Source organism: Salmo trutta, chromosome 15, assembly GCF_901001165.1.
Source record: "Salmo trutta chromosome 15, fSalTru1.1, whole genome shotgun sequence".
NCBI lineage: Eukaryota > Metazoa > Chordata > Actinopteri > Salmoniformes > Salmonidae > Salmo > Salmo trutta.
This window is the reverse complement of record NC_042971.1, coordinates 62,002,638-62,028,713: the sequence shown is the minus strand read 5'-3', so window position 1 is coordinate 62,028,713 and position 26,076 is coordinate 62,002,638. Positions and strand designations below refer to the sequence as shown.

The following is a 26,076-nucleotide window of genomic DNA, read 5'->3' as shown; positions in this document are numbered from 1 at the left end:
CTGGCACTTTGGATTCAAACAATGTGTTATTAATCTGAAACAATGTCTGAAATAGCTGAAACAATGTGTTGTATATCTGAAACAATGTGTTGTATATCTGAAACAATGTGATGTATATATGAAACAATGTGTCGTATATATGAAACAATGTGTTGTATATCTGAAACAATGCGTTGTATATCTGAAACAATGTGTTGTATATATGAAACAATGTGTTGTATATATGAAACAATGTGTTGTATATATGAAACAATGTGTTGTATATCTGAAACAATGTGTTGTATATCTGAAACAATGTGTTGTATATCTGAAACAATGTGATGTATATATGAAACAATGTGTTGTATATATGAAACAATGTGTTGTATATCTGAAACAATGTCTGAAATATCTGAAACAATGTGTTATACATCTGAAACAATGTGTTATATATATAAAACAATGTGTTGTATATATGAAACAATGTGATGTATATCTGAAACAATGTGATGTATATCTGAAACAATGTGTTGTATATCTGAAACAATGTGATGCATGTCTGAAACAACGTGTTATATACAGTGAGGGGAAAAATTATTTGATCCCTGCTGATTTTGTACGTTTGCCCACTTACAAAGAAATGATCAGTCTATAATTTTAATGGTAGGTTTATTTGAACAGTGAGAGATAGAATAACAACAAAAAAATCCAGACAAACGCATGTCAAAAATGTTATAAAATGATTTGCATTTTAATGAGGGAAATAAGTATTTGGCCCCTCTGCAAAACATGACTTAGTACTTGGTGGCAAAACTCTTGTTGGCAATCACAGAGGTCAGATGTTTCTTGTAGTTGGCCACCAGGTTTGCACACATCTCAGGAGGGATTTTGTCCCACTCCTCTTTGCAGATCTTCTCCAAGTCATTAAGGTTTCGAGGCTGACGTTTGGCAACTCGAACCTTCAGCTCCCTCCACAGATGTTCTATGGGATTAAGGTCTGGAGACTGGCTAGGCCACTCCAGGACCTTAATGTGTTTCTTCTTGAGCCACTCCTTTGTTGCCTTGGCCGTGTGTTTTGGGTCATTGTCATGCTGGAATACGCATCCACGACCCATTTCCAATGCCCTGGCAAAGGGAAGGAGGTTCTCACCAAAGATTTGACGGTACATGGCCCCATCCATCGTCCCTTTGATGCGGTGAAGTTGTCCTGTCCCCTTAGTAGAAAACACCCCCAAAGCATAATGTTTCCACCTCCATGTTTGACGGTGGAGATGGTGTTCTTGGGGTCATAGGCAGCATTCCTCCTCCTCCAAACCCGGCGAGTTGAGTTGATGCCAAAGAGCTCCATTTTGGTCTCATCTGACCACAACACTTTCACCAGTTGTCCTCTGAGTAATTCAGATGTTCATTGGCAAACTTCAGACGGGCATGTATATGTATTCTTGAGCAGGGGGACCTTGCGGGCGCTGCAGGATTTCAGTCCTTCACGGCGTAGTGTGTTACTAATTGTTTTCTTGGTGACTATGGTCCCAGCTGCCTTGAGATCATTAAAAAGTAGCTCTGGGCTGATTCCTCACCGTTCTCATGATCATTGCAACTCTACGAGGTGAGATATTGCATGGAGCCCCAGGCCGAGGGATATTGACAGTTATTTTGTGTTTCTTCCATTTGCGAATAATCGCACCAAATGTTGTCACCTTCTCACCAAGCTGCTTGGTGATGGTCTTGTAGCCCATTCCAGCCTTGTGTAGGTCTACAATCTTGTCCCTGACGTCCTTGGAAAGCTCTTTGGTCTTGGCCATGGTGGAGAGTTTGGAATCTGATTGATTGATTGCTTCTGTGGACAGGTGTCTTTTTTTACAGGTAACAAGCTGCGGTTAGGAGTACTCCCTTTAAGAGTGTGCTCCTAATCTCAGCTCGTTATCTGTGGAAAAGACACCTGGGAGGCAGAAATCTTTCTGATTGAGAGGGGGTCAAAAACTTATTTCCCTCATTAAAATGCAAATCAATTTATAAAATTTTTGACATGCGTTTTTCTGGATATTTTTGTTGTTATTCTGTCTCACTGTTCAAATACACCTACCATTAAAATTATAGACTGATCCTTTCTTTGTCAGTGGGCTAACGCACAAAATCATCAGGGGATCAAATACTTTTCCCCCCACTGTATCTGAAATAATGTCTTATATATCTCAAAGAATGTCTTATATACAGTGGCTTGCGAAAGTATTCTCCCCACTTGGCATTTTTTATATTTTGTTGCCTTACAACCTGTAATTAAAATTGATTTTTTGGGGGTTTGGATCATTTGATTTACACAACATGCCTACCACATTGAAGATGGAAAATATTTTTATTGTGAAACAAACAACAAATAAGATTAAAAAAAATGAACACTTATGCGTGAATAACTATTCACACCCCCAAAGTCAATACTTTGTAGAGCCACCTTTTGCAGCAGTTACAGCTGCAAGTCTCTTGGGGTATGTTATTATAAGCTTGGCACATCTAGCCACTGGGATTTTTGCCCATTCTTCAAAGCAAAACTGCTCCAGCTCCTTCAAGTTGGATGGGTTCCGCTGATGTACAGCAATCTTTAAGTCATACCACAGATTCTCAATTGGATTGAGGTCTGGGCTTTGACTAGGCCATTCCAAGACATTTAAATGTTTCCCCTTAAACCACTCGAGTGTTTCTTAAATATTATGCTTAGGGTCATTGTCCTGCTGGAAGGTGAACCAGTCTCAAATCTCCCAGTCTCAAATCTCTGGAAGACTGAAACAGGTTTCCCTCAAGAATTTCCTTGTATTTAGTGCCCTCCATCATTCCTTCAATTCTGACCAGTTTCCCAGTCCCTGTTCTCGGGGGGATAAGAGGTGTTGGGTTTGCACCAGACATAGCATTTCCCTTGCTAGCCAAAAAGCTCTATTTTAGTCTCATCTGTCCAGAGTACCTTCTTCCATTTGTTTGGGGAGTCTCCCACATGCCTTTTGGCCAACACTAAACATGTTTGCTTATATTTTCTACAAGCAATGGCTTTTTTCTGGCCACTCTTCCGTAAAGCCCAGCTCTGTGGCGTGTACGGCTTAAAGTGGTCCTATGGACAGATACTCCAATCTCCGCTGTGGAGCTTTGCAGCTCCTTCAGGGTTATCTTTGGTCTCTTTGATGTCTCTCTGATTAATGCCCTCCTTGCCTGATCCATGAGTTTTGGTGGGCGGACCTCTCTTGGCAGGTTTGTTGTGGTGCCATATTCTTTCCATTTTTAAATAATGTATTTAATGGTGCTCCGTGGGATGTTCAAAGTTTCTGATAGTTTTTTATAACCCAACCCTGATCTGTACTTCTCCACAACTTTGTACCTGACCTGTTTGGAGAGCTCCTTGGTCTTCATAGTGCTGCTTGCTTGGTGATGCCCCTTGCCTAGTGGTGTTGCAGACTCTGGGGCCTTTCAGAACAGGTGTTTCCATAATGAGATCATGTGACAGATCATGTGACACTTAAATAAAGTACACCTGTGTGCAATCTAACTAATTATGTGACTTCTGAAGGTAATTGGTTGCACCAGATCATTTTTTTAGGGGCTTCATAGCGAAGGGGGTGAATACATATGCACACACCACTTTCATAATTTAACCAGGTAGTTGACTTGGTAGACCAGTTGAGAACAAGTTCTCATTCACAACTGCGACCTGGCCAAGATAAATTAAAGCAGTGTGACACAAACAACACAGAATTAAACATGGGATAAACAAACTTACGGTCAATAACACAATAGAAAAGTCTATATACAGTGTTTGCAAATGTAGTAAGATTAGGGAAGTAAGGCAATAAATAGGTCATAATGGTGAAATAATTACAATTTAGCAGTTAAACACTGGAGTGGTAGATGTGCAGAAGATGAATGTGCAAGTAGAGATACTGGGTGCAAAGGAGCAAACAATAAATAACAATATGGGAATGAGGTAGTTGGGTGGGCTATGTACAGGTGCAATGATCAGTAAGCTGCTCTGACAGCTGATGCTTAAAGTTAGTGAGGGAGATTTAAGACTCATGCGGCCAAAGTAGGAGTTGGCTTTGGGGATGACCAGTGAAATATACCTGCTGGAGCACGTGCTACGGGTGGGTGCTTCTATGGTGACCAGTGAGCTGAGATTTACGTCCTTTACATTTGAGGTGGGATGAGGTGGGGCTTGATCTAGCAAAGACTTATAGATGACCTGGAGCCAGTGAGTTTGGCGACTAATATGTAGCGAGGGCCAGCCAACGAGAGCATTCAGGTAACAGTGGTGGGTAGTGTATGGGGCTTTGGTGACAAAACGGATAGCGCTGTGATAGACTGCATCCAATTTGTCGAGTAGAGTGTTGATGGCTATTTTGTAAATGACAAAGTTAAGGATCGGTAGGATAGTCAGTTTTACGAGGGTATGTTTGGCAGCATGAGTGAAGGATGCTTTGTTGCGAAATAGGAAGCCGATTGTAGATTTAATTTTGGATTGGAGATGCTTGATGTGAGTCTGGAAGGAGAGTTTACAGTCTAACCAGACACCTAGGTATTTGTAGTTGTCCACATATTCTAAGTCAGAACCGTCCAGAGAAGTGATGCTAGATGGGTGGGCGAGTGCGGACAGCGATCGGTTGAAAAGCATGCATTTAGTTTTACTTGTATTTAAGAGCAGTTGGAGGGCACGGAAGGAGTGTTGTATGGCATTGAAGCTCGTCTGAAGGTTTGTTAACAGTGTCCAAAGAACGGCCAGAAGTATACAGAATGGTGTCGTCTGCTTAGAGGTTGATTAGAGAATCACCCACAGCAAGAGCGACATCATTGATGTATACAGAGAAAAGAGTCGGCCTGAGAATTAAACCCTGTGGCACCCCCATAGAGACTGCCAGAGGTCCGGACAACAGGTCCTCCGATTTGACACACTGAACTCTATCTGAGAAGTAGTTGGTGAACCAGGCGAGGCAATCAATTGAGAAGCCAAGGCTGTTGAGTCTGCCGATAAGAATGCGGTGATTGAAAGAATCGACAGCCTTGGCCAGGTGGATGAAGATGGCTGCACAGTACTGTCTTTTATCGATGGTGGTTATGATATCGTTTAGGACCTTGAGGGTGGTTGAGGTGCAACCATGACCAGCTTGGAAACCAGATTGCATAGCAGAGAAGGTACGGTGGGATTTGAAATGGTCGGTTAACTTGGCTTTTGAAGACTTTAGAAAGGCAGGGTAGGATAGATATAGGTCTGTAACAGTTTGGATCTAGAGTGTCTCCCCCTTTGAAGAGGGGGATGACCGCGGCAGCTTTCCAATCTTTAGGGATCTCAGACGATACGAAAGAGAGGTTGAACAGGCTAGTAATAGGGGTTGCAACAATTGGGGCAGATAATTTTAGAAAGAGAGGGTCCAGATTGTGTAGTCCATCTGATTTGTTGGGGTCCAGATTTTGCAGCTCTTTCAGAACATCAGCTATCTGGATTTGGGTGAAGGAGAAATGGTGGAGGCTTGGGCAATTTGCTGTGTGGTGTGCAGAGCTGTTGGCCGGTGTAGGGGTAGCCAGGTTGAAAGCATGGCCAGCCGTAGAAAAATGCTTATTGAAAATCTCGATTATCGTAGATTTGTGGGAGGTGACAGTGTTTCCTAGCCTCAGTGCACTGGGCAGTTGGGAGGAGGTGTTCTTATTCTCCATGGACTTTACAGTGTCCCAGAACTTTTTGGAGTTTGTGCTACAAGCTAGCCTTTTGCTTTCCTAACTGCCGTGTATGTTGGTTATTAACTTCCCTGAAAAGTTACATATCGCGGGGGCTATTCGATGCTAATGCAGTACGCCACAGGATGTTTTTGTGCTGGTCAAGGGCAGTCAGGTCTGAAGTGAACCAAGGGCTATATCTATTCTTAGTTCAACATTTTTTGAATAGAGCATGCTTATTTAAGATGGTGAGGAAGGCACTTTTAATGAATAACCAGTCATTTACATTACATTTACATTTAAGTCATTTAGCAGACGCTCTTATCCAGAGCGACTTACAAATTGGTGCATTCACCTTATGATATCCAGTGGAACAACCACTTTACAATAGTGCATCTAAATCTTTTAAAGGGGGGGGGTTAGAAGGATTACTTTATCCTATCCTAGGTATTCCTTAAAAGAGGTGGGGGTTCAGGTGTCTCCGGAAGGTGGTGATTGACTCCGCTGTCCTGGCGTCGTGAGGGAGCTTGTTCCACCATAGGGGTGCCAGAGCAGCGAACAGTTTTGACTGGGCTGAGCGGGAACTGTGCTTCCTCAGAGGTAGGGAGGCGAGCAGGCCAGAGGTGGATGAACGCAGTGCCCTTGTTTGGGTGTAGGGCCTGATCAGAGCCTGAAGGTACGGAGGTGCCGTTCCCCTCACAGCTCCGTAGGCAAGCACCATGGTCTTGTAGCGGATGCAAGCTTCAACTGGAAGCCAGTGGAGAGAGCGGAGGAGCGGGGTGACGTGAGAGAACTTGGGAAGGTTGAACACCAGACGGGTTGCGGCGTTCTGGATGAGTTGTAGGGGTTTAATGGCACAGACAGGGAGCCCAGCCAACAGCGAGTTGCAGTAATCCAGACGGGAGATGACAAGTGTCTGGATTAGGACCTGCGCCACTTCCTGTGTGAGGCAGGGTCGTACTCTGCGAATGTTGTAGAGCATGAACCTACAGGATCGGGTCACCGCCTTGATGTTAGTAGAGAACGACAGGGTGTTGTCCAGGGTCACGCCAAGGTTCTTAGCACTCTGGGAGGAGGACACAATGGAGTTGTCAACCGTGATGGCGAGATCATGGAACGGGCAGTCCTTCCCCGGGAGGAAGAGCAGCTCCGTCTTGCCGAGGTTCCTCTAGTGACGGAATGTGGTTTATATCCTTCCAGGATACCCGGGCCAGGTCGCTTAGAAAGGCCTGCTCGCTGAAGTGTTTCAGGGAGTGTTTGACAGTGATGAGGGGTGGTCGTATGACCGTGGACCCATTACGGACGCAGGCAATGAGGCAGTGATCACTGAGATCCTGGTTGAAGACAGCAAAGGTGTATTTTTTATTTTACCTTTATTTAACTAGGCAAGTCAGTTAAGAACAAATTCTTACTTTCAATGACGGCCTAGGAACAGTGGGTTTAATGTCTTGTTCAGGGGCAGAACGACAGATTTTTACTTTGTCATCTCAGAGATTTCGATCTTGCAACCTTTCGGTTACTAGTCCAACGCTCTAACCACTAGGCTACCTGCCGCCCCAGGGCAGGTTGGTCAGGATGATATCTATGATAGTGCCCGTGTTTATGGATTTAGGGTTGTACCTGGTAGGTTCCATGATAATTTGTATGAGATTGAGGGCATCTAATTTAGATTGCCCCCAGATCTTATTTAGGGGATTCGTAGCAAAGGGGGTGAATACATATGCTCGCACAACTTTTCTGTTTGTTTTTTTATTGAATTTTTTAAACAAGTTATTTTTTTCATTTCACTTCACCAATTTGGACTATTTACAATGATCCCAAGCATACTTTCAAAGTTTTGGCAAAATGGCTTAAGGACAACAAAGTCAAGGTATTGGAGTGGCAATCACAAAGCCCTGACCTCAATCATATAGACAATTTGTGGGCAGAACTGAAAAAGTGTGTGCGAGCAAGGTCCTTTGCTATTGTGCTCGGATTGATTTGCACTTTTTGCACCAAAGTACGTTCATCTCTAGGAGACTCCTTCCTGAGCGGTATGACGGCTGCGTGATCCCATGGTGTTTATACTTGGGTACTATTGTTTGTACAGCCGAACGTGGTTCCTTCAGCCATTTGGAAATTGCTCCCAAGGATGAACCAGACTTGTGGAGGTCTAAAAAAAACATTGTTGAGGTCTTGGCTGATTTCTTTTGATTTTCCCATGATGTCAAGCAAAGAGGCACTGAGTTTGAAGGTAGACCTTGAAATACATCCACAGGTACACCTCCGATTGACTCAAATGATAACAATTAGCTTATCAGAAGCTTCTAAAGCCATGACATCATTTTCTGGAATTTTCCAAGCTGTTTAAAGGCACAGTCAACTTAGTGTATGTAAACTTCTGACCCACTGGAATTGTGACACAATGAATTATAAGTGAAATTATCTGTCGGTAAGCAATTGTTGGAAAAATTACTTGTGTCATGCACAAAGTAAATGTCCTAACCTACTTTCCAAAACTACAGTTTGTTAACAAGAAATTTGCGGAGTGGTTGAAAAAATAGTTTTAATGACTCCAACCTAAGTGTATGTAAACTTTCGACTTCAACTGTATCTGGAACAATGTCTTATTTAACTGAAACAATGTATTTTATATCTGAAACAATGTTGTACGTATATTCTGTGAATGCAGAACAAATGAGCTCTGCATCCCAAATGGCACCCTATTGCCTACACAGTCCACTACTTTTATCCACGGCCGATAGTGCACTATGTAGGAAATAGGGCTCCATTTTGGATGCAACCACTGTCCTCCAAGCCCTCCCATCCTCTGCCTGCCTTAAACCATGGGCCAAGCCCTAACATCTTAAACCATGGGCCAAGCCCTCACATCTTAAACCATGGGCCAAGCCCTCACATTTTAAACCATGGACCAAGCCCTAACATCTTAAACCATGGGCCAAGCCCTCACATCTTAAACCATGGGCCAAGCCCTCACATCTTAAACCATGGGCCAAGCCCTCACATCTTAAACCATGGGCCAAGCCCTCACATCTTAAACCATGGGCCAAGCCCTCACATCTTAAACCATGGGCCAAGCCCTCACATTTTAAACCATGGGCCAAGCCCTCACATTTTAAAACCCCCAAAGGTTGATGTCCCCGCCCCCACGAAAAGCGAATTAGCATAATAAAACTATCCCATAAATCGGTCAGTTTAAGCTAGAGATTTATCTTTTTTCAATCTACCTCATCTATGTCACACTTTTGCATCTGCCGTGAAAGGTGACAGAGAGAGAGCGGTGCTTGTGAGACCATGAGACATCCCCGAATATCGGTCTTCTCACAAAATCGTCTGTAGCATCGAACGGTTTGGCCTTCACACTATTATGGACCCCTCTATGGAAGAAGAGACTCTCACTAAGACGTACATTGTTTGCTCTAGGACAACAACATGCCTCACAAGATTCATTTGAATGTTACCCGGTAGGAAACAATTAATGGAAGTATGTATGGAGACTGTTTAGTGACTATAGCAGTAACCGCAAACCAATTTTTTCATATTATTATTTTTTTCACAATTAATTGAGTAAGGAAACCTTGAAGGAAGTCATAAACGGAACCCTACTTTGGAGTAAATGCATGCTGCACATAGATTGTGTTTAAACACAATACCTAGAGAGGGGGAACAGTTTAAACACAACACCTAGAGAGACGGAACAGTTTAAACACAACACCTAGAGAGGGGGAACAGTTTAAACACAACACCTAGAGAGGGGGAACAGTTTAAACACAACACTTAGAGAGGGGGAACAGTTTAAACACAACACCTAGAGAGGGGGAACAGTTTAAACACAACACCTAGAGAGGGGGAACAGTTTAAACACAACACCTAGAGAGGGGGAACAGTTTAAGCACAACACCTAGAGAGGGGGGACCATTTGACCACAACACCTAGAGAGGGGGAACAGTTTAAACACAACACCTAGAGAGACGGAACAGTTTAAACACAACACCTAGAGAGGGGGAACAGTTTAAACACAACACCTAGAGAGGGGGAACAGTTTAAACACAACACCTAGAGAGGGGGGACCATTTGACCACAACACCTAGAGAGGGGGAACAGTTTAAACACAACACCTAGAGAGACGGAACAGTTTAAACACAACACCTAGAGAGGGGGAACAGTTTAAACACAACACCTAGAGAGGGGGAACAGTTTAAACACAACACCTAGAGAGGGGGAACAGTTTAAACACAACACCTAGAGAGGGGGAACAGTTTAAACACAACACCTAGAGAGGGGGAACAGTTTAAACACAACACCTAGAGAGGGGGAACAGTTGAAACACAGCACCTAGAGAGGGGGAACAGTTGAAACACAACACCTAGAGAGGGGGAACAGTTTAAACACAACACCTAGAGAGGGGGAACAGTTTAAACAAAACACCTAGAGAGGGGGAACAGTTTAAACACAACACCTAGAGAGGGGGAACAGTTTAAACGCAACACCTAGAGAGGGGGAACAGATTATTCTGATCAAATGAATCCTCGGTTGGCCCCCATGGAGTTGTGAACTGTTATGGTCAATACATATTGATGCAATGGTAGCTAAAATGGGGAGAGGTCTGTACGTAATAAAGTGCCGCTCTGCTTTCTTGACATTGCTATCAACAAAACATGTAATACAGGCCATAGTTCTGTCGCACCTGGACTACTGCCCAGTCATAAGTTCAAGTGCCACGAAGAGGGACATAGGCAAATTACCCAGAACAGAGCAGCACAGCAAGTAACTCATGCAAGCAGTAAAATCAGATTTAAATAACACATAAAACTACACACACACGCTAGTACACACACGTACAGTACCAGTCAAACGTTTGGACACACCTACTCATTCAAGAGTTTTTCTTTATTTGTACTATTTTCTACATTGTAGAATAATAGTGAAGACATGAAAACTATGAAATAACACACATGGAATCATATAGTAACCAAAAACTATTTTATATTTTATATTCTTCAAAGTAGCCACCCTTTGCCTTGATGACAGCTTTGCACACTTTTGGCATTCTCTCAACCAGCTTTATGAGGTTGTCACCTGGAATGCATTTCAATTAACAGGCGTGCCTTGTTAAAAGTTAATTTGTGGAATTTATTTCCTACTTAATGCATTTGAGCCAATCAATTGTGTTGTGACAAGGTTGGGGTGGTATACAGAAGATAGCATATTTGGTAAAAGATCAAGTCCATATTATGGCAAGAACAGCTCAAATAAGCCAAGAGAAATGACAGTCCATTATTGCTTTAAAACATAAAGGTCAGTCAATACAGAACATTTCAAGAACTTTGAAAGTTTCTTCAAGTTCAGTCGCAAAAACCATCAAGCGCTATGATGAAACTGGCTCTCATGAGGACCGTCACAGACCCAGAGTTACCTCTGATGCAGAGGATAAGTTCATTAGCGTTACCAACCTCAGAAGTTGCAGGCCAAATAAATGCTTCACAGATTTCAAATAACAGACACACCTCAACATCAACTGTTCAGAGGAGACTGTAGCAATTTGACCATGAAGGCCTGATTCATCCAAAGAAACCACTACTAAAGGACACCAATAATAAGAAGAGACTTGCTTGGGCCAAGAAACACAACCAATGGACATTAGACCAGTGGAAATCTGTACTCTGTACAGCCGTGTCTTTGTGAGACGCAGAGTAGGTGAACGGATGATCTCCGCATGTGTGGTTCCCACCGTGAAGCATGGAGGAGGAGGTGTGATGGTGCTTTGCTGGTGACACTGTCAGTGATTTATTTAGAATTCAAGGCACAGTTTACCAGCATGGCTACCACATCATTCTGCAGTGATACGACATCCCATCTGGTTTGGGCTTAGTGGGACTATCATTTGTTTTTCAACAGGACAATGACCCAACACACCTCCAGGCTGTTTAACGGCTATTTGACCAAGAAGGAGAGTGATGTAGTGCTGCATCAGATGACCTGGCATCCACAATCACTGCTCACCTCAACCCAATTGAGATAGTTTGGGATGAGTTGGACCGCAGAGTGAAGGTAAAGCAGCCAGCAAGTGCTCAGCATATGTGGGAACTCCTTCAAGACTGTTGGAAAAGCATTCCAGGTGAAGGTGGTTGATAGAATGCCAAGAGTGTGTAAAGCTGGTTGGCTACTTTGAAGAACTTAAAATATAAAATATATTTTGATTTCTTTAACACTTTTTTGGTTACTACACGAGTTATTTCATATATTTGATGTCTTCAAAATTATTCTACAATGTAGAACATACTAAATATAAAGAAAAACCCTTGAATGATTAGGTGTGTCCAAACTTTTGACCAGTACTGTCCATTGTGATATTGTTGTATAGTGGTATTATACAGTTTGTATTGTAGATATGTAGTGGTGTAATAATGTCATATGATGTACTGTTTTATCTCTTGTTTTATATGTAATGTAAGTGTCTTAATGTGTTTGAACCCCAGGAAGAGTAGCTGCTGCCTTGGCAGGAACTAATGGGGATCCATAATAAACCCCAGGAAGAGTAGCTGCTGCCTTGGCAGGAACTAATGGGGATCCTTAATAAACCCCAGGAAAAGTAGCTGCTGCCTTGGCAGGAACTAATGGGGATGCATAATAAACCCCAGGAAGAGTAGCTGCTGTCTTGGCAGGAACTAATGGGGATCCATAATAATCACCAGGAAGAGTAGCTGCTGCCTTGGCAGGAACTAATGGGGATCCATAATAAACCCCAAGAAGAGTAGCTGCTGCCTTGGCAGGAACTAATGGGGATCCATGATAAACCCCAGGAAGAGTAGCTGCTGCCTTGGCAGGAACTAATGAGGATCCATAATAAACCCCAGGAAGAGTAGCCTCTGCCTTGGCAGGAACTAATGGGGATCCATAATAAACCCCAGGAAGAGTAGCTGCTGCCTTGGCAGGAACTAATGGGGATCCATAATAAACACCAGGAAGAGTAGCTGCTGCCTTGGCAGGAACTAATGGGGATCCATAATAAACCCCAAGAAGAGTAGCTGCTGCCTTGGCAGGAACTAATGGGGATCCTTAATAAACCCCAGGAAAAGTAGCTGCTGCCTTGGCAGGAACTAATGGGGATGCATAATAAACCCCAGGAAGAGTAGCTGCTGCCTTGGCAGGAACTAATGGGGATCCATAATAAACACCAGGAAGAGTAGCTGCTGCCTTGGCAGGAACTAATGGGGATCCATAATAAACCCCAAGAAGAGTAGCTGCTGCCTTGGCAGGAACTAATGGGGATCCATGATAAACCCCAGGAAGAGTAGCTGCTGCCTTGGCAGGAACTAATGAGGATCCATAATAAACCCCAGGAAGAGTAGCCTCTGCCTTGGCAGGAACTAATGGGGATCCATAATAAACCCCAGGAAGAGTAGCTGCTGCCTTGTCAGGAACTAATGGGGGATCTATAATAAACCCCAGGAAGAGTAGCTTACAAAATGCATGAACTTGTGCGATCTCCAGTATCTGTCCCAAATGATTCCTTATTTTCATATAGTGCTATGGGCCTCGCTCAAAAGTAGGGCACTATGTTGGGAAACAGCTGGCATTTGGGACGCAGTCACAGACGGTGTATATTGTAATAGAAGTGAAAAGCTTTGGTTTGTCTAACTGAAAAAGCCACAGGCTGGTTGATAAACATATACTTGGTCACAGTGGAGCAGAGTGACATGGTGGCTTTCACCGCAAAGACAGCATACTGAACAAGCTCAGTGTGGTGGGTGGTCATTTAGCTCCAGGGCAAAGACTCCATTACTGAAACCTCACTGAGACAAGCATTCGTCCCAAATAGCATCCTATTCCTTATCTGTCCTGGTCAACAGTAGTACACTACCCTATGGGTCCTGGTCAACAGTAGTACCCTACCCTATGGATCCTGGTCAACAGTAGTACACTACCCTATGGGTCCTGGTCAACAGTAGTACACTACCCTATGGGTCCTGGTCAACAGTAGTACACTACCCTATGGGTCCTGGTCAACAGTAGTACACTACCCTATGGGTCCTGGTCAACAGTAGTACACTACCCTATGGGTCCTGGTCAACAGTAGTACACTACCCCATGGGTCCTGGTCAACAGTAGTACACTACCCTATGGGTCCTGGTCAACAGTAGTACACTACCCCATGGGTCCTGGTCAACAGTAGTACACTACCCTATGGGTCCTGGTCAACAGTAGTACACTACCCTATGGGTCCTGGTCAACAGTAGTACACTACTCTATGGGTCCTGGTCAACAGTAGTACACTACCCTATGGGTCCTGGTCAACAGTAGTACACTACCCCATGGGTCCTGGTAAACAGTAGTACACTACCCTATGGGTCCTGGTCAACAGTAGTACACTACCCTATGGGTCCTGGTCGACAGTAGTACACTACCCTATGGGTCCTGGTCAACAGTAGTACACTACCCTATGGGTCCTGGTCAACAGTAGTGCACTACCCTATGGGTAGTAGCAATTAAATGAACCTGTTGGGGCTAGGGGGCAGTATTTGCACGGCCGGATAAAAACCGTACCCGATTTAATCTGGTTACTACTCCTGCCCAGAAACTAGAATATGCATATAATTAGTAGATTTGGATAGAAAACACCCTAAAGTTTCTAAAACAGTTTGAATGGTGTCTGTGAGTATAACAGAACTCATATGGCAGGCCAAAACCTGAGAAGATTCTACATGGGAAGTGGGAAGCTGTTTTTTTATATAAATATGAACTTGATTGAACAAAACATGCATGTATTGTATAACATAATGTCCTAGGAGTGTCATCTGATGAAGGTCATCAAAGGTTAGTGCTGCATTTAGCTTTGGTTTTGGTTTTTGTGACATTCTGTGCTAGTTTTGAAAAATGGGTGTGTGATTATTTCTGGCTGGGTACTCTCCTGACATAATCTAATGTTTTGCTTTCGTTGTAAAGCCTTTTTGAAATCGGACAATGTGGTTAGATAAAGGAGAGTCTTGTCTTTAAAATGGTGTAAAATAGTCATATGTTTGAAAAATGAAAGTTTGTGCATTTTTGAGGTATTTGTAATTCGCGCCATATCATTGGATATTGGTGAGGCGTTCCACTAGTGGAACGTCTGTCCTTAACAGGTTTTAAAATAACGTAGCAATTTCACTAATTCTGGTTGAATGTGACCACTGGCTAAAGCTGGGGCCCAGTTGAATATTTAACCTCTATGGGCTAGGTGGGACGCTTGCGTCCCACCTACTCAACAGCCAGTGGAATCCCGTGGCGCGTTATTCAAATACCTTAGAAATGCTATTACTTCAATTTCTACTATTTTACAGCATTTTAAAGACAAGACTCTCGTTAACTTCTTTGGGCTAGGGGGCAGTATTTTCACATCCGGATAAAAAACGTACCCGATTTAATCTGGTTACAACTCCTGCCCAGTAACTAGAATATGCATATAATTATTGGCTTTGGATAGAAAACACCCTAAAGTTTCCAAAACTGTTTGAATGGTGTCTGTGAGTATAACAGAACTCCTATGGCAGGCAAAAACTTGAGAAGATTTCATGCAGGAAGTGGCCTGTCTGAAAAGGTGTTGTTGTTCTTGCTTCTGTTTATTGAAGAGTCAGGATCTTAGCTGTAACGTGACACTTCCTACAGCTCCAATAGGCTCTCAGAGCCCGGGAAAAACCTGAACGATGACGAGGCAGCCTCAGGCTAAAACACATTATCGCCTTTTCCAAGTGGCCCATCAGAGGACAATGGAATTAGGTGCGTGCCCGATTCGACCCCGTGCAGTATTTTCCTTCGGCTGTTTAGCTAATTGCAGATTCCCGGTCGGAATATTATTGCTTTTTTACGAGAATAATGGCATAAAAATTGATTTTAAACAGCGGTTGACATGCTTCGAAGTACGGTAATGAAATATTTAGAAATCTTTTGTCACGAAATGCGCCGTGCGCACGACCCTTATTTACCATTGGGCTAGTGTCTAGAACGCACGAACAAAACGTCACTGATGGAACATAACTATGGATTATTTGGGACCAAACCTGCATTTGTTATTGAAGTAGAAGTCCTGGGAGTGCATTCTGACGAAGAACAGGAAAGGTAAGACCATTTTTGTTATAGTATATGTGATTTTGGTGAAGGCTAAACTTGCCGGGTGTCTAAATAGCTAGCCCTGTGATGCCGGGCTATCTACTCAGAATATTGCAAAATGTGCTTCATCCGAAAAGCTATTTTAAAATCGGACATATCGAGTGCATAGAGGAGTAATGTATCTATAATTCTTAAAATAATTGTTATGCTTTTTGTGAACGTTTATCGTGAGTAATTTAGTAAATTGTTAGTAAATTCCCCGGAAGTTTGCGGGGGGTATGCTTTTTCTGGTCGTCACATGCTAATGTAAAAAGCTGGTTTTTGATATAAATATGAACTTGATTGAACAAAACATGCATGTATTGTATAACATAATGTCCTAGGTGTGTCATCTGATGAAGATCATCGAAGGTTAGTGCTGCATTTAGCTGTCTTCTGGGTTTTTGTGACATTATATGCTAGCTTGAAAAATGGGTGTCTGATTATTTCTGGCTGTGTACTCTGCTGACAATCTAATGTTTTGCTTTCGTTGTAAAGCCTTTTTGAAATCGGACAGTGTGTTTAGATTAACGAGAGTCTTGTCTTTAAATAGCTGTAAAATAGTCATATGTTTCAGAAATTGAAGTAATAGCATTTCAAAGGTTTTGAAAATCGCGCCACAGGATTCAACTGGCTGTTACGTAGGTGGGACGAATTTGTCCCGCCGGTCCTATAGAGGTTAATCTAACCACACTGTCCGATTTCAAAAAGGCTTTACAACGAAAGCCTTTCCGGCCGTGAAAATACTGCCCCCTATCCCTAACAGGTTATTAATCACAAATTAATTCATAAAAGTTTTCCCATATCTACAGAGAAAGTGTTCCCGTATCTAAAGAGGTTATTTACATATTCAGAACCATTTCTAGGAAGTGTTTGGTAATGATGCTATTGATGATGATAGCGATGACGATGATACTGATGACAGTGATATTGATGATGCTAATGATGTTTTAGCAGAATGTTATCTCAGCAGTGTTGCTGTTAGCGTGCCTGTTTGTAGGGGTGTTATGTTCTTTTCTCTGAGATGTTTTAGGTTTTAAACACTCTATCTTCCTCTAGGGTGTGTTGTGTTTTAAATAGTCTCTGTTCATCCCTGTCGTCTGTTATAAATTAGCTCCCATCCTTTTCCCACGACATCCCGGGAACCAGTATTTTTGAAGGGAGAGAGAATCTCTCTCTCTCTCTCTCTCTCTCTCTCTCTCTCTCTCTCTGTCTCTGTCTCTGTCTCTGTCTCTGTCTCTCTCTGTCTCTCTGATCAGAGGCTGTCAAGAACATCAGCCTTGCTGCCCTTTAAATTCTATATTTATTTACAGGGCAGATAGAATCACCCCTGGGGGAATACGGCATAACGCACCAGGTTTCCAGGAGGAAATTAAACGTTCTTTTCTAAAGCACAGAGATGACCGAAGTTCTGCTTCAAACACATTACTTTTGTATTTCCCTGCTCTAAGTTGCTGTTCTCCGTGGGAAAACTCTTTGAAGAACCCTTTTGGGTTCAGTGTAGAACCCGTTTGTAACCCTGCTCTGCTCTGTAACAGATTGTAAAGACGATCTAACTCCTTAGTCTCTCTCTCTCTCTCTCTCGCTCTCTCTCTCTCTCTCTCTCTGCATAACTGAGACATGAGATAGAGCCTGGCCAGACCCGCTGAGCAGCTGCACACAGAATAGAAAACAGCAGAGAAAAGTTTTCACAAAATATCTGCTCTTTTACAAAATCCCATCTGGAGTCTGAATATTGTTATATATATTTATTTTTTACTGAGATTTTTCAGCAGCAAAACATGGATAGCGTAAATCATAGACTGTCTTTGTCTTTGTAATAATGGATATAATCAGAACGTCATGTTGATAAAAGTACAATTGTAGCTGTGTAAATGTTGTTGCTGTGTTTCACACTATGGCACCCACTCTGTGAAGCCCTGTGAAGGAAGGTCAGGGACGTGTTGTTGTCTTCAGACAGAGATAAGAGGAGGACAATATTGAATTAGAGACACCATGTAGATGACTCAGCAGAAAGCTACTAACTATCTGTGAGTCTCCTAAATGGCACCCTATTCCCTTTATAGTGCACTACTTTTGACTAGAGCCCTATGAGTCTAGAGGGTGCCATTTGGGATGAACACTATGTTAGTGAAAACACAGACATACACTGGCTCCTCATGACAAGTTCTGGAAGTTTGTTTATCAAGCCTGCCATTACTGCACTTGGAATACAAGGTTGGAAACTACAAGGTTTAGTCTGTGGATGAAGAGTGGGCAGATAAAATAGTATGTTAGGTTAATTACATATCTATACAGTAGTATAGACAAACTGTACGTTTCCTGTTTCCAAAGAATAATCATGTCCCTTAAAGAGAGGAGATTTGAAACTCAGACACAGCTGTATTATACTTACTGAGTCATTCATATAGTTGTATTATACTTACTGAGTCATTCAATTAATACTTTTTTTGACTGACTGACTTCTGGCCTCACTGAGCAGTCCCATTCTCTAACCAACCAATCCTCACTGAGCAGTCCCATTCTCTAACCAACCAATCCTCACTGAGCAGTCCCATTCTCTAACCAACCAATCCTTACTGAGCAGTCCCATTCTCTAACCAACCAATCCTCATTGAGCAGTCCCATTCTCTAGCCAACCAATCCTAACTGAGCAGTCCCTTTCTCTAGCCAACCAATCCTCACTGAGCAGTCCCATTCTCTAACCAACCAATCCTCACTGAGCAGTCCCATTCTCTAGCCAACCAATCCTCACTGAGCAGTCCCATTCTCTAACCAACCAATCCTCACTGAGCAGTCCCATTCTCTAACCAACCAATCCTCACTGAGCAGTCCCATTCTCTAGCCAACCAATCCTAACTGAGCAGTCCCTTTCTCTAGCCAACCAATCCTCACTGAGCAGTCCCATTCTCTAACCAACCAATCCTCACTGAGCAGTCCCATTCTCTAGCCAACCAATCCTCACTGAGCAGTCCCATTCTCTAACCAACCAATCCTCACTGAGCAGTCCCATTCTCTAACCAACCAATCCTCACTGAGCAGTCCCATTCTCTAACCAACCAATCCTCACTGAGCAGTCCCATTCTCTAACCAACCAATCCTCACTGAGCAGTCCCATTCTCTAACAAACCAATCCTCACTGAGCAGTCATTAATTAAGGAAGACCCCTAACCAGCAAGCCAAAGACAAAGACATTAAGGAGATCCCTAACCAGCAAGCCAAAGACAAAGACATTAAGGAGACCCCTAACCAGCAAGCCAAACTAGTGGAAAGGTGCTATTGCTGTGCCAACTAATGTGGGCTTGTAGCTCAGTTGAATGCTGTTGCTTTAAGAACTGTTAATGTCAAGTGTACGTTCACAGGTGTGTCAGTGTTACACAAGTTGTCGACAAGTTGCTGACATGTTGATCTGTCACTAAAATCAGTTATGATGCCCAGAACGTTTGGCCTGTGACATATCCTGTTTTTATTGAATCCTTTCTCAATATATAGAAATAACATTAAAACCTGACTACATATATATATATATATGTCCTTATTTGACCTTTCAGGCTTAAATGGAACCTTTTCTCTTCTCTTCTCCTCCAGGTGCATTCATCGTCTGCTGGACTCCAGGCCTCGTTCTCCTCCTCCTCGATGTGTTCTGTGCCAACTGTAATGTCCTGGACTTTGAGAAGTTCTTCCTGCTTCTGGCTGAGTTTAACTCTGCTATGAACCCCATCATCTACAGCTACCGGGACAAGGAGATGAGCGCCACATTCAAGCAGATCCTGTGCTGCCAGCGCCAGGAGAACGTTAACGGGACGGCAGCCGAGGGCTCCGACCGCTCAGCCTCCTCTATCAATCACACCGTGCTGAGTGGAGGGAAACAAAACAATGATCACTCAGTGGTGTGAGAGGAGGAGAGGAGGACAGGAGAGGAGAGGGACTGGGGCTGGAGCTGGAGAGGGGGAGAGGGACTGGGGCTGGAGCTGGAGAGGGGGAGAGGGACTGGGGCTGGAGCTGGAGAGGGGGAGAGGGACTTGGGCTGGAGCTGGAGAGGGGGAGAGGGACTGGGGCTGGAGCTGGAGAAGGGGAGAGGAGAGGGACTGGGGCTGGTGCTGGAGAAGGGGAGAGGAGAGGGACTGGGGCTGGTGCTGGAGACAGGAGGAGAGGAGAGGGACTGGGAATGGAGACAGGAGGAGAGGAGAGGGACTGGGGCTGGAGCTGGAGACATGAGGAGAGGGACTTGGGCTGGAGCTGGAGACATGAGGAGAGGAGAGGGACTGGGAATAGAGACAGGAGGAGAGGAGAGGGACTTGAGCTGGAGACATGAGGAGAGGGACTGGGGCTGGAGACAGGAGGAGAGGGACTTGGGCTGGAGCTGGAGACATGAGGAGAGGAGAGGGACTTGGGCTGGAGCTGGAGACATGAGGAGAGGGACTGGGGCTGGAGACAGGAGGAGAGGAGAGGGACTGGGAATGGAGACAGGAGATATGAGGACAAGAGAAAGGCTGGAGCTGGAGATAGGAGGAGAGGAGAGGGACTTGGGCTGGACACAGGAGGCGAGGGACTTGGGGCTGGAGCTGGAGACAGGAGAGGACAGGAGATGGACTGGGACTGAAGCTGGACACAGGAGGAGAGGAGAGGGGCTGGAGCTGAAGACAGGAGGAGAGTAGAGGGACTGGGGCAGGAGCTAAGTGGGGCTGCAGTGTAGAGCCCATCCCAGGGGTGGCCAGGAGATGGGTGGGAGGAGGAGGGCAGGCAGGGGCCAAGGAGGTGGGTGGGAGATGGACTATAGGTCTAACATTACTATAAAGACCAGGGTGATGGACTATAGATCTAACATTACTATAAAGACCAGGGTGATGGACTATAGGTCTAACATTACTATAAAGACCAGGGTGATGGACTATAGATCTAACATTACTATAAAGACCAGGGTGATGGACTATAGATCTAACATTACTATAAAGACCAGGGTGATAGACTATAGATCTAACATTACTATAAAGACCAGGGTGATGGACTATAAATCTAACATTACTATAAAGACCAGGGTGATGGACTATAGATCTAACATTACTATAAAGACCAGGGTGATGGACTATAGATCTAACATTACTATAAAGACCAGGGTGATAGACTATAGATCTAACATTACTATAAAGACCAGTGTGATGGACTATAGATCTAACATTACTATAAAGACCAGGGTGATGGACTATAGATCTAACATTACTATAAAGACCAGGGTGATGGACTATAGATCTAACATTACTATAAAGACCAGTGTGATGGACTATAGATCTAACATTACTATAAAGACCAGGGTGATGGACTATAGATCTAACATTACTATAAAGACCAGGGTGATGGACTATAGATCTAACATTACTATAAAGACCAGGGTGATAGACTATAGATCTAACATTACTATAAAGACCAGGGTGATGGACTATAGATCTAACATTACTATAAAGACCAGGGTGATAGACTATAGATCTAACATTACTATAAAGACCAGGGTGACAGAATGCAGAAAAAGAAGAAGCTAATGCCGTCTTGCTCTGAGGGTTGGAAACCGAGGGTAGAGGCATCGCAAGATTCTGATAGGCTGTTAGTTATTTGTTTTCTATTTTGTAAAAAATGGTTGTTGTTGATACCACATGAACTATTTAAAGACTAATCTATGAATATGTAAAGAACTGGCTAATGTAAAACCACCTCTCCAATATATAACCTGCTCTCTATTTTCCCTCTCTTTCTTGCTGAACTTCTCGCCTTACTTTGGCTAGTCTCAAAGGGCACCCTATTCCATATATAGTGCACTACTTTTTGACCAGGGCCCAGGGCCACCTAGTCCACTATATAGGGAATAGTGTGCCATTTGGAACTTATCCTTACAGAAGCTTGTGAACTTGAAAGATGAAGAGTCTGTCCAGTAAATATTTCTGCTAATCTCATCCTCACAGTGTCACAGAAACAAACCTCCATGATTTCTAACAGCTTTCACTGCAGTACCTATCATTATAAATACATTACCACGTCATCATACAGTATGAAGACGTGTCTTTCTCAATGGCTGAATAGCTTTTACCCAAGTATTTTAGTCCTTAGTATGATCACAACACTTAGATTCTTGTTAGTATATTCCGTTATTGAGCCAGACCACAGTGGAGCACTCTCTCTTCCAAAGGTTTTAACATCACCAAGTAGATTGTCTGATAAGATAGGGGCTGTGTCCTAAATGGGCCCTGATCAAACTAGTGCCCTAAATAGGGAACAGGGTTCCATTTGGGACGTTGCCCTGTTCATCATTTTAACTTTCTGTTCCCAAGTATGTTGATCTGTTGACAGAAAGCTTGGGACCTGTTTTACCTAACTCAACCTAAAGCTTTGGCTGGATTCCACCCTTAGGATTACAGGCTAAAGCCTATGAATATCAAACACTAAAACACAAAGAATGTAGTTCTTAAGGAGAACCTGTTAATCATTTTAACTTTACGTTGGCTTTAAGCCAAGTATGAATTCCAAGTATGACGGACCATTTGGGACCATTTGATTTGATAGGTGGCAATCATGCTGTCTTCTGCAATAAAACAGTTTTATCAACTTGCGTGTCAGAAGTCAAGTTAAGATGTTGAACTTTCAAGAAGTAAAACGTCACCGGCCACATTATAATGATGTATTTTGCATCAACATACAGCTTTGCTTCTTGAAAGTCCAACATCTTAACTTGACTGCTGACATGCAACACATTTTGGAACTGGAACTATGGACTAATGAAGAAAAAAAAATACAAAAATACATATTTTTTTTACTGAATTTTTCCTGTCTTTGTTCAGATAGCACGTTTTTGACCAATCAGAAAGCATAAACATTCCAGACTTCAGGTACACACACTCTTGTCCTTGACGATGACCTTAGGAAATGCTTCTCAGTTAAAGTGCCTACAGGTTTATCTACAGTTAAGGTCCCCTATAGAGTGGCTATAGATAGGTTTATTTATGCTATTGATCTGAATGGGAAACTATAATGCAGCTAGGTAACAAACATTTAATCCAGCAGCTTGATGGCCTAATAGTGTTACATCTAATGATAGATGTAAGTAAATAGTTGATAATGTCACACACGTTACATCATGGCTGTAATGGGTGTCTGTCCTATAAGCATCTGCAATATGGACACGTCCCTGTCTTCATAACCCATACCTTCATCCTGAGTGTGTACGAGAGCATCCCTGTCTTTGTAACCCATGCCTTCATCCTGAGTGTGTACGAGACCGTCCCTGTCTTTGTAACGCATATCTTCATCCTGAGTGTGTACGAGACCGTCCCTGATGTTCGTAACGCATACCTTCATCCTGAGTGTGTACGAGACATACACTGTTCAAAAGTTTGGGGTCACTTAGAAATGTCCTTGTTTTTGAAAGAAAATTAAATCAATTGTCCATTAAAATAACGTCAAATTGATCAGAAATACAGTGTGGACATTGTTAATGTTGTAAATTACTATTGTAGCTGGAAACTGCTGATTATTTATGAAATATCTACATTGGCGCACAGAGGCCCACATTCAGCAACCATTGCTCCTGTGATTCAATGGCAGGTTGTGTTAGCTAATCTTGTCACGTCCTGACCAGTAAAGGGGTTATTTGTTATTTTAGTTTGGTGAGGACGTGGCAGGGGGTATTTGTTTTATATGGTTCGGGGTGGTTGTGTATGTAGAGGGGTGTTAGATTTATGTATTCCGAGGTTTTTGGTTATTGTTCTATGTTAGTTTATTTATGTTCTGTCTAGTTGTTTGTATTTCTATGTTTTTGCTAATTGGTGTTGGGGCCTTCAGTTGAAGGCAGCGGTCTATCGTTGCCTCTGATTGAAGGTCCTATAATTAGGAGTATATTTGTTTTGGGGTTTGTGGGAGATTGTTTCTTGTATTACTGTGTGTTGCCTACAAGACTGTTTTGTCGTCCGTTTATCATTTTTTTCGTGTTTGTTTTGGATTAATAAAAATGAGCATTCACGTACTGCCTTGGTCCAGCTATTACAACGACCACCAGTGCGCCTCCAAGGCCACCAGTGCGCCTCCTAGGCCCAGGCTACCAGACGCCTGCTTTACGCACGGCAACCATCAGGCCTCTGCACAGCCCAGTTCACCCTGTACCAGCACTCTGCTCGTGCAGGGCTGCTATTTCCATCCAGCCAGGTCGGGTTGTGCAAGAGGTGTGCTCCAGACCTCCAGTGCTTACCCATGGCCCGGTGTATCCAGTTCCTGCTTCTCGTGCTAGCCCTGAGGTGCTTGTCCCTAGTCTGGCGTCTCCTAAGCCAACACCACGCACTAGGCTTCCAGTGCGTCAGCCCAGTCCAGTACGTCCTGTTCCCGCTCCTCAAACTAGCCTTGGGGTACGTGTCCCTAGTCTGATACCTCCAGTACCAGCCCCACGCACTAGGCTTCCAGTGCATCAGCCCAGTCCAGGACGTCCTGTTCCTGCTCCCCGCACTAGCCCTGAGGTGCGTGTCCCCAGTCTGGTACCTCCACTACCAGCCCCATGCATCAGGCTTCCCGTGCGTCAGCCCAGTCCCGAGCTTCCGACGACAGTGCCTCGTCCAGAGTGTCCGGTAACAGTGCCTCGTCCAGAGTGTCCGGTAACAGTGCCTCGTCCAGAACTTCCGGCAACAGTGCCTCGTCCAGAACTTCCGGCAACAGTGCCTCGTCCAGAGTGTCCGGCAACAGTGCCTCGTCCAGACTGTCCGGAACTAAGAGAGACGGCCCACTGTCCGGAACCAAGAGAGACGGCCCACTGTCCGGAACCAAGAGAGATGGCCCACTGTCCGGAACCAAGAGAGACGGCCCACTGTCCGGAACCAAGAGAGATGGCCCACTGTCCGGAACCAAGAGAGACGGCCCACTGTCCGGAACCAAGAGAGATGGCCCACTGTCCGGAACCAAGAGAGACGGCCCACTGTCCGGAACCAAGAGAGACGGCCCACAGTCCGGAACCAAGAGAGACGGCCCACAGTCCGGAGTTCCCAGAGTCGTCCCACAGTCCGGAGCTCCGAGAGTCGTCCCACAGTCCGGAGCTCCGAGAGTCGTCCCACAGTCCGGAGCTCCCAGAGTCGTCCCACAGTCCGGAGCTCCCAGAGTCGCCCTCCAGTCCGGAGCTCCCAGAGTCTTCCCACAGTCCGGAGCTCCCAGAGTCGTCCTACAGTCCGGAACTCCCAGAGTCGCCCTCCAGTCTGGACCTCCCAGAGAACAGTCCTGCAGTCCGGAGCTCCCAGAGTCGTCCTACAGTCCGGAGCTCCCAGAGTCGTCCTACAGTCCGGAGCTCCCAGAGCCCAGTCCAGGGTCTACAGTGACAGGCTTCAGGCAGAGGTATTCAGTGGGGGTGGACTGGTCAGGTAGGGGACTAAGGCCTGAGCCTAAGCCACCTCCACTGTAGGAGGTTTGGGGAGGGGGGGTGTAGCAGGGGAGCCGTCGGTGACGGCAGCCACCCTCCCTTCCGTTTAGGGGTTTATTTTTGGGGTATTTTTGTTGTCAGGTGCATCCGGGGTCTGCACCTTTGGGGGGGGTACTGTCACGTCCTGACCAGTAAAGGGGTTATTTGTTATTTGAGTTTGGTCAGGACGTGGCAGGGGGTATTTGTTTTATATGGTTCGGGGTGGTTGTGTATGTAAAGTGGTGTTAGATTTATGTATTCTGGGATTTTTGGTTATTGTTCTATGCTAGTTTATTTCTATGTTCTGTCTAGTCATTTGTATTTCTATGTTTTGCTAATTGGTGTTAGGGCCTTCAGTTGGAGACAGCTGTCTATCGTTGCCTCTGATTGAAGGTCCTATAATTAGGAGTATGTTTGTTTTGGAGTTTGTGGGAGATTGTTTCTTGTATTGCTGTGTGTTGCCTACAAGACTGTTTTGTCGTTCGTTTATCGTTTTTTCGTGTTTGTTTTGGATTAATAAAAATGAGCATTCACGTACCCGCTGCGCCTTGGTCCAGCTATTACGACGACCGTGACAAATCCAAGTTTATCATTTTAAAAGGCTAATTGATCATTTGAAAACCCCTTTGCAATTATGTTAGCACTGCTGAAAACTGTTGTTCTGATTAAAGGATCAATAAAACTGGCCTTCTTTAGACTAGTTGAGTATCTGAAGCATCAGCCTTTGTGGGTTCAATCATAGGCTCAAAATGGCCAGAAACAAAGACCTTTCTTCTGAAACTCGTCAGTCAATTCTTGTTCTGAGAAATGAAGGCTATTCCATGCGTGAAATTAGCAAGAAACTGAAGATCTCGTACAACGCTGTGTAC

At 44.0% G+C, this 26,076-nt stretch overlaps 1 protein-coding gene across 1 annotated transcript in view; it reads left to right on the top strand.

Annotated features, from left to right (window-relative positions):
• LOC115149514 (lysophosphatidic acid receptor 1) overlaps positions 1-19,734 on the top strand; it is a 73,291-nt gene extending 53,557 nt beyond the window's left edge. Inside the window, exon 3 of the mRNA XM_029692446.1 lies at positions 19,378-19,734. Coding sequence (XP_029548306.1) covers positions 19,378-19,685 — 308 coding nt within the window. The 3' untranslated portion in view covers positions 19,686-19,734. The remainder of the gene's footprint in view (positions 1-19,377) is intronic.
• Positions 19,735-26,076: the final 6,342 nt, after the last annotated feature.